General features: G+C 43.4%; 1 protein-coding gene across 2 annotated transcripts in view; it reads right to left on the reverse strand.

Moving 5' to 3' along the window:
- LOC105724864 (protein diaphanous homolog 1) overlaps positions 1–9,129 on the reverse strand; it is a 46,659-nt gene extending 37,530 nt beyond the window's left edge. Inside the window, exon 1 of one of the 2 annotated variants that reach the window (XM_021664961.2) lies at positions 8,999–9,129. In XM_021664961.2, the coding sequence (XP_021520636.2) occupies positions 8,999–9,115 (117 nt within the window). In that variant the 5' untranslated portion in view covers positions 9,116–9,129. Of the gene's footprint in view, positions 1–8,208; positions 8,275–8,998 lie in introns of those variants that run through there. The other variant, XM_021664963.2, reaches the window with a different exon arrangement.
- Positions 9,130–9,199: the final 70 nt, after the last annotated feature.

The raw sequence follows: 9,199 nt of genomic DNA on the forward strand, positions 1-9,199 counted from the left end.
GTGACTATAATTTCGGCAAAGGTTTTTGAAATATGACACACAAAACAAAAATGAAAAAAAAAATCAGACTCCATTAAAATTAAGTTTCTGGGGGCTGGGCATGGTGGCTCAACCCTGTAATCCCAGCACTTTGGGAAGCCACGGTGGGCGGATCATGAGGTCAGGAGTTCAAGACCAGCCTGATCAACATGGTGAAACCCTGTCTCTACTAAAAAAAAAAAAAAAAAAAAAAAAAAATTAGCCAGGTGTGGTGGCATGCGCCTGTAATCCTAGCTACTCAGGAGGCTGAGGCAGGAGACCCGCTTGAATCCGGGAGGCAGAGGTTGCAGTGAATCAAGATCATGCCACTGCACTCCAGGCTGGGCGACAGAGTGAAACTCTGCCTCAAAAAAAAAAAAAAAATTAAGTTTTTTGGCTCTTCAAATGAAAATGAAAAGACAGCCAAGAGTGGTGATACATGCCTGCAGTCTCAGCTACTTGGGAGGCTGAGACAGGAGGACTCCTTGAGCCCAAGAGATTAAGGCTGTAGTGAGCCATGACTGCACTACTTTTATTCCAACTTAGGCAACTTAGGCAACAGAGTGAGACTACCAGTTCAAAAAAAAAAAAAAAAAGAAGAAGAAAGAAAGAGAAAAATGGGAAAATCATGAGCAGATTCTTTAAGGAAGATACATAGATAGCAAATGGACAAAATCTTGAACAGATTCTTAAAAAGACATATAAATAGTTTAAGTAAGGATAAGAAAAGATGTTCAACATCATTAAGGAATGACAAATTAAAGCATACTGAGGCCAGGCGCAGTGACTCACGCCTGTAATTCCAGAACTTTGGGAGGCCGAGGCAGGTGGATCACCTGAGGTTAGGAGTTCAAGACCAGCCTGGCCAACATGGTGAAACCCCCTCTCTACTAAAAATACAAAAATTAGCTGGGCATGCTGGCAGCCGCCTATAATCCCAGCTACTCAGAAGGCTGAGGCAGTAGAATTGCTTGAACCTGGGAGGCAGAGGTTGCAGTGAGCCAAGATCGTGCCACTGTACTCCAGCCTGAGCAACAAGAGTGAAACTGTCTAAAAAAATAAAAAATAAAGCATACTGAGATATCCCCACATACCCACCAGAATGGCTAAAATTTAAGACTGATCATAATAAGAGTTGCCAGGAAATTGGAACTTTTATACATTGCTGGTGAGAGTGTAAAATGAACAACAAGTTTGGAAAATAGTTTGGCAATTTCTCAATTAAGCATAGATCTACTACCATATGACCCAGTCATTCCTCTCATGGGTTCTTACCCAAGAGAAATGAAGACATATGTCCAGCCCCAAAAGTTGTACATGAACGTTCACAGACAAAAACTGCACTCCCAAAACTGGAAACACCCCAAATGTCCAACAATAGGGTAAATGAATAAACAATTATGTAAATCCATACAATGTAATATAAAGGAATAAGCAATATAAAGGAATAAGCTACTGATATATGCAAGACCACATATTACACTAAAAGAAGCCCCCAGCAAAAGAGTTCACACTGTATGATTCCATGTATACACAATTCTAGAAAACGCAAACTATAGTTACAGAAAGCAAATCAGTGGTAATCTGGAGATGGGAGGACAGGGATGGGTGAGAGGGAAGAATAACAAAGGAGGAAAGAGGAAACTTGAAGGTGACTGATATATTCATTATCTTGACTATGAAAATGGTTTCATGAATAAATATGCAGTTTATTGTATTTTAATTATACATGAATAATGTTGTAAAAACAGAGATGAAGGGTGTATTTTCCACTTAATCCTAAAGTTCTGGCATTGAAACTAAAACACAGATCTATCTGAGACGTAAAGCCAACTACCAATGTATGCTCTTTGGTTTTCTGTGACCTTCAGTATCAAAAATGGTTTATAAATCAATCTGTCTTGGGTCCTTACAGGATTTTAAATCTTAAATTACAAATCCAGTGCCTTCAGATGACACTACTCACAAGACAGGAAATAAGTTACAAAATTAGAAATCCAGAAAATAATACAGGACACCATAAACTCTACCTGTATTTCCTACCCTAACAAAATGCCCAGATAGCTACTGTCTAAGGACCAGTCATAACCATCACCAAGGATGGAATTTTCCCATCTTCCATATAAGAATGTCAGGCCAGGCACAGTGGCTCACGCATATAATCTCAGCACTTTGGGAGGCCGAGGTGGGTGGATCACGAGGTCAAGAGATCGAGACCATCCTGGTCAACAAGGTGAAACCCCGTCTCTACTAAAAAATACAAAAATTAGCTGGGCATGGTGGCGCACGCCTGTAGTCCCAGCTACTCGGGAGGCTGAGGCAGGAGAATTGCTTGAACCCAGGAGGCAGAGGTTGCGGTGAGCCGAGATCGTGCCATTGCACTCCAGCCTGGGTAACAAGAACGAAACTCTGTCTCAAAAAAAAAAAAAAAAAAAAAAAAAAAAAATGTCATGTGTTTCCTTTAATTCAATGTCATTATGCTTATTCTCATTTGCATCCCCTTATCTGTTCTATCCCCTGCCTTGGAGGAAAGAAAGTTAAACAAATATTGCAAATTGACTCTCCCGAACTGTTACAGAGCCAAGCACTGGAGAGCCAGTTTCTTCAGTCTTTTTCCTTTCAATCCCACAGCTTCTAGTATATTTGTTCCTTTTATATAATCTCTTCCTACTACTGGGGCCATTCCCAAGATCCTGAAATTTGGTAAAGGAAATGTAGAATCCAAAATATCTGCTGCTCCTCCTCCATTTGTCCATCCAATTTCCACCTCTTAGTCCCTTGATGTTTCCAACCTACAACTGCAAGAAGTGACTGTTGCACTGAGTGGGTATTTGGACCTGACATTTAAAGTCCCTTCCAACTCTGAAGTTTTAAGGGTACCATTCACAGTAAGATTTAATAATGAATGGAAGTAAGAATTTCCAAGTAGAAAGAAAAATGAGAGTTACACTGTAATTGGTGGTGAAATTCATTAAAATATTGGCCATTTCTCTTTTCCTTCAGTAATTCTTTTGCTTCCTTAAAAAGGGTTCCTTGATTCTAAGAAATTTGTGAAAAAACAAAAACAGGCCAGTCGCGGTGGCTCATGCCTGTAATCCCAGCACTTTGGGAGGCCAAGGTGGGCGGATCACAAGGTCAAAAGATCAAGACCACCCTGGCCAACGTGGTGAAACTCTGTCTCTACTAAAAATACAAAAATTAGCTGGGTGTGATGGCGCTTGCCTGTAGTCCCAGCTACTCGGGAGGCTGAGGCAGGAGACTTGCTTGAACCCGGAGGCACAGGTTGCAGTGAGCCAAGATCATGCCACTGTACTCCAGCCTGGTGACAGAGTGAAATTCCATCTCAAAAAAAAAAGGGGGAGAAAATACAGTAAAATATGTTCATAGCAATTAAAGTAGTCTTTGCTTTTCAATTTTAGCTTCAAGGTTTTAAGAAATTTTAGTATCGACAGCTTCTGACTACCCCTAATTCCCCAAAGGCCTGGCTATTCACAGGGCTCAAACTAGCCCCCACAGAAGTAGGAAAGAAATAAAAACAGAGGGAGGAGGTGACAGGCAGCTGGACAAGGGGAGAATGTGGCTCTGTCTCACCTAACCCCAAGGAGGGGCAAACATCCATTGCTTTGCTGGTAGCACAAAATGAATTTTTTTGCCTACGGCTTTCCAACAAAGGTAATTAAGAATAGGAAGCTCAACAACAATAACAAAAAAAACACTTAAGTAATACTAAGTTTGTTTCAAAATGGAGATGGTTTTTTGTAGCCACGAATGTTTCAGCTACTGAGACAGAAAGAAGGATATATACACCTGCGTATACAAACTCTTTGCTTCTCTATAACATCTAGTATTTATCAATAAAAATTATTTTAACCTGTTCTTCTAAATCATATGTGACATATAACTTTATCTTTTAAATCTCTATTACATTTCACTGAAGATAACACTCCCCAAGAATAAACTGGCAATACATTTATAAAACACCGAGGGCCCTGGGCAATAACAAAAGGTTATTCTACAACACAGGAAATAAAATTAGTCTATTCTGACCCATGCACCCATCAACAAAATTAAATCTTGTTTCACTATTTTCTTAGCTTTCATAATAAAACATAATTTACAGGTCATAAAAATTTCAGCCCTTTTTTAAAAAATTATCTCAACATTTACCAACTCTCCCAAGGCAGAGATTTTAATTCTAAGGCATTCCCTCACTTTCACCTTCTGTAAGGGAGAATTTTCTTTGAGAAAGTACAGGTAATCATATCAAGTAGAGTTATGGTCTGTCTTTAAGACAAAGCAGGAAGAACAGCAGAAATTTTTAAGCTATCATTCTGTCATCTCAAACATCTCACTAACATTCCTGTAGGCTCTCCTCCCTCTTTCCAAACCAAATAATCCTTGCATTTATCATCTGTTTTTAAAAAGTGTGTACAAAGTTCTCCGTATATTTTTCAGTTTTCTGCAAACTTTTGGATTAAAATTAATGTTTTCTTTAAGGCAATATAAGCAGAAATGTGCACGAACAAACTCTACTTCTTCCATGTTCTGTTTCCTAATATCTGCTTAAAATTCCACTTGGAGCCAGGAGCAGTGGCTGAAGCCTGTAATCCCAGCACTTTGGGAGGCCAAGGCAGGTGGATCATGAGGTCAGGAGTTCAAGGCCAGCCTGGCCAACATGGTGAAACCCATCTCTACTAAAAACACAAAATTTAGCCAAGCATGGCAGCAGGCGCCTACAATCGCAGCTACTCAGGAGGCTGAGGCAGGAGAATCACTTGAATCTGGGAGTCGGAGGTTGCACTGAACCGAGACGGAGCCACTGCACTCCAGCATGGGAGACAGAGCAAGACTCCGTCTCAAAAAAAAAAAAAATTCCATCTGGCATCCTTTACCTTTACTTGCTCTCCTTTTGGATAGGGGTATAAAACTAAACATTGACACTCTATTACTTTGTGTTTAGAAGAGTGCGTAACTACGAAATGAAAATAATTCAATATAGGCATCCAAAATTAAACAAAATTTTAAAAACTATTCTCTTGGCTGGGCGTGGTGGCTCTCGCCTATAATCCCAGCACTTTCGGAGGCCCAGGCCAGTGGATCACGAGGTCAGGAGTTCGAGACCAGCCTCGTCAACATGGTAAAACCCTGTCTCTACTTAAAATATAAAAATCAGCCAGGCTTGGTGGCATGCGCCTATAATCCCAACTACTCAGAAGGCTGAGGCAGGAGAATCACTTGAACCCAGGAGGCAGAAGTTGCAGTAACCGGAGATCGTGCCACTGCACTCCAGCCTGGGATAGAGAGAGAATCCCTCTCAAAAAAAAAAAAAAAAAATTATTCTCTCTATTCCCGCACCAAAATTCATGTTTTACCAAGTTATGCTTCTAGCTAAATCAGGAAGTAACATTCTCTCTTAGAATGCATCAATTTCTCAATTATATGAGAATGCACGTAAAGTCTATTGAATGCAGGAACACTCTCCAGTCTCCTAACATCCCAGTTCTACTTACTCTCCTTACATATATTTCAGAAATCTATTTGACACCCACATTCATCACTGCTGAAAAGTCAAAACCCTCTGTTCACCTAGAATTTTTATCTTCCTTCATCTTAAGGACTTCTGAAAGGAACAGGAATAATGCTGGAGAGGGGGTATGTTCATGGCCTGGGAGAAGACAGACTCATGAAGAACCAAGAGGTACTATACCAGGCACCTTGGCTTCAGCCACTCACTGTCAGCATCTCTAACAATCATATGTTTTTAAAAGATGATGCCCGCCAGGTGTGGTGGCTCACACCAGCACTTTGGTAGCTGAGGCGGGGGGATCACCTGAGGTCAGGAGTTTGAGACCAGCCTGACCAATTTGGTGAAACCTTGTCTGGACTAAAAATACAAGTATTAAGGGGGCATGGTGCCGGGCACCTGTAGTCCCAGCTACTCGAGAGGCTGAGACAGGATAATTGCTTGAACCTGGGAGGCAGAGGTTGCAGCAAGCCGAGATCCTGCCACTGCACTCCAGCCTGGGCGACAGAGCAAGAATCCATCTCAAAAAAGAAAAAAGATGATGCCCAACCACTTTTAAACTGAGTCTCTATCTCCTTACCACACAAGATGCTCAGAGTGTAAGAGCAGATCTTAGACAATTTGTGAGCTCTATGTTCTCATCAGTTAATCCATATTTAGAACCTGCGTAAGCCAGGAAAGGTATGTAGCAGCTAAAGGAATTATAACCCCTCAAATGCAAACAACCTTAGGGCACACTTAGTCCAAACCAGTGCAGTTTTATAAAGTACATTCTTAATGGAGTTCCAGAGGACACATACTTTAGAAAAGGTGGAGTAGGCGAAAGAGCTTTGAGTTCAGTTTTAGCCTATAGTTCAAGAAAACTAAGCCACTGGTATCAAAAGCACACCAGCAATCTCACCCACTCCACCCACCCACATATACATACACAGACATAAAGAGAAGTGGATTGCAACGCTCCTCCTTCTCTTTCATTTCCACAGAGTTCTCATAAAAAGAGCAACGAGTAAGACAGAATATTCTGATGCCTTGAGATAGGTAACATTTGGCAATACAAGGGTTAAGCAGCACTACTTTCCTAAAAACCTTCCAATTCCTATCTACTAATGCAATTTTCCTCATTACCCGAGCTATCTGGTTTTAAAAATTCAGCAGATTAAGGGTTAAGACTAACATCACAGAAAGAAAAGAGAACTTGGTTCAGCTCCACCCTCTCTAAAACAAATACCAACAACCCTGAGCCAAATCCACTAAGCATACAGAAGACTCCATGGACATTCCAAAAGACAGGTGAAAAGAGGCTTAGCTTCCTCAGGTTTCTCACCTTGCAGCACCACACACATAGTAGACTTCACAATTTGTGAAATCAACAATTGTTAGATAAAATAAAACACACAGAAAAGTCTACTCAAGACTGGAAAACAAGTCATAGAGGTCACCACAAATCAGCAGCAATAGTTGGAATTCGGGTGAGGAAGGTCAAACAGTACCCATGGAAACAAAATCAAAACAAAAAGATATAGAAATAGAAGGAATATGAGCCCTAGAACTTAAGTTTTGGAAGGAAAGCTAACCGAGGGGTGGGGGGGTCAATGCTGTGTTAGTCACCAAAAAAGGAAGGGGTGTCAATACTCTTAACCCTATTATTTCTAGGGGGGAAAAAAGGTGTTCATCATATAAAAACAGGTGGTTACTGACAGCTCAGATGTCACTTGGGGCAGTCCAGGAGCACTTGGTCTTGCTAGAAATAGGAAGAGATGAGTCACTATTTTAATTCTGTTTAGAATTAAACACCTAACCCTCCAGGGTTAACATCTCAACCCTCTAGGTCATGAAACAACATTTTCTTTTTTTTTTTGAGACGGAGTTTCGCTCTTGTTACCCAGGCTGGAGTGCAATGGCGCGATCTCGGCTCACCGCAACCTCCGCCTCCTGGGTTCAGGCAATTCTCCTGCCTCAGCCTCCTGAGTAGCTGGGATTACAGGCACGCGCCACCGTGCCCAGCTAATTTTTGTATTTTTAGTAGAGACGGGGTTTCACCATGTTGACCAGGATGGTCTTGATCTCTTGACCTCGTGATCCACCCGCCTCGGCCTCCCAAAGTGCTGGGATTACAGGCTTGAGCCACCGCGCCCGGCCATGAAACAACATTTTCTTCCAGTTTCTATCACTTTAACAGTTTTCCTCCCAAATTTGTGGAGCTGGGTCAAAATGTTGGGAGGTAGGACTAAGAGAAAGAGGTAAGAATTACAAGCCATTTGTTTAGTAGAAAGATACACTAGGGTAAGGGCATAAATACCTGGAAGAAGAGACATAAGAGCTACAGTTATAACTAGCTATTATAATGATCATCAATATCCAAGACTCTTTTCCTCTTTTGGACAGTGCCCCATATCTTCCAAAGCTTTTATAGCAAAAAGCAACCAAACGGCTCCCTGGAGAGAGACGTTGATGTGGGCAAAAGGTAAGGAAATATGATACGGTTCCATGAATATCAATATTCCTTCAGACTCGGATTGAAAGTAACTGGCACTTGAGGAAAGCTTACTCTTCTAGAGGTATGCAAAGGGATACCAGCAGTCGCCTTGGGGAACAAGAGGCGGTAGAAAAGGAGTTGAGCAGATGGTTATCATGGGAAATGCATAAAAAGCAATTCAATTACAAACTTCTTGAACTCGCAGTCCAACTTTCTTCCCACAGGAGAGATTTATCACCATCCTAGGTCATGAAGGGCTTAGCGTTCTAACCCTCTGAAAAGTGACAAGCAACAGGGCAAAGAGACAGGTTCTCTGGATAGAGGAATACTGTTAAGCAAATAAACGTCATGCCCCAGTGGCTGTAAGACCTGGGCAGGAACCCGTTCCTGTAATCGCAAGGACAAACGTCCAAAGGAGAGGGGGTAGGGCTCAAGTCAGGTAACATTCCTGAGGGGAAGGATTATCAGGTGACACCGGGCTGAGGGCCCAGGGGGACTGGGCGGGACGAAAGTTAGCAGGTAAAAAGGATCAATCATGGGGAAGGAAGTGACCTTTAGGAGAAGGAAATACGAGAATACCAAAAAAGGGGTAAGGGTAAGAAGAGAAAATGGACCCAGAAGAGGGGACCAAAAAAGAGGAGGCGTGTTCGGGTACTAGAGGAAGAAGAAAGGAAGTGAGGCTGAGAGGGGAGAGATGGGGCTGAGAGCCGGCCGGGGCTATGGGGGCGGGAAGGCAGACGTACGGGCTGGGAAACGAGGGAAGCCCCGAAGTGGCCGGGGCAGGAGCAGGGTGAGACTCCGGGGCTTCCCTCTGTCCAGGAGGCGGAGGATGTCGGGCTGCAGAGCCGCAGACCGGCGAAACGAGGAAGGGAGGCGCGGGGGCGGCTCCCCAGAGCGGGGCAGGCGCCCCTGGGGCAGGCTGCAGGGGTCCAGAGGGCGGTTACGGGGCCGGGCAGGAGCGGGGTGGGAGGGACACTCACAAATTTCTTAGATTTGCCGCCGTCGCCGCCCGCCGAAGGCAGCTCATCTGGACTCCGGCCCTTCTTCTTGTCCCGGGTACCTCGGCCGGGCCCCAAGCCCCCGCCGGGTGGCTCCATGTCCCGGTTCACGCTGGCCGGTGACCCCGCGCCTACGCCGCTCCCGCCCGGCAGCTCAGCGCCCGCCGCCGCCCAGCCACTCTT

The sequence above is a fragment of the Aotus nancymaae genome, unplaced genomic scaffold (assembly GCF_030222135.1).
Source record: "Aotus nancymaae isolate 86718 unplaced genomic scaffold, 86718_ANA_hifiasm-v0.15.2.pri h1tg000064l_1, whole genome shotgun sequence".
NCBI lineage: Eukaryota > Metazoa > Chordata > Mammalia > Primates > Aotidae > Aotus > Aotus nancymaae.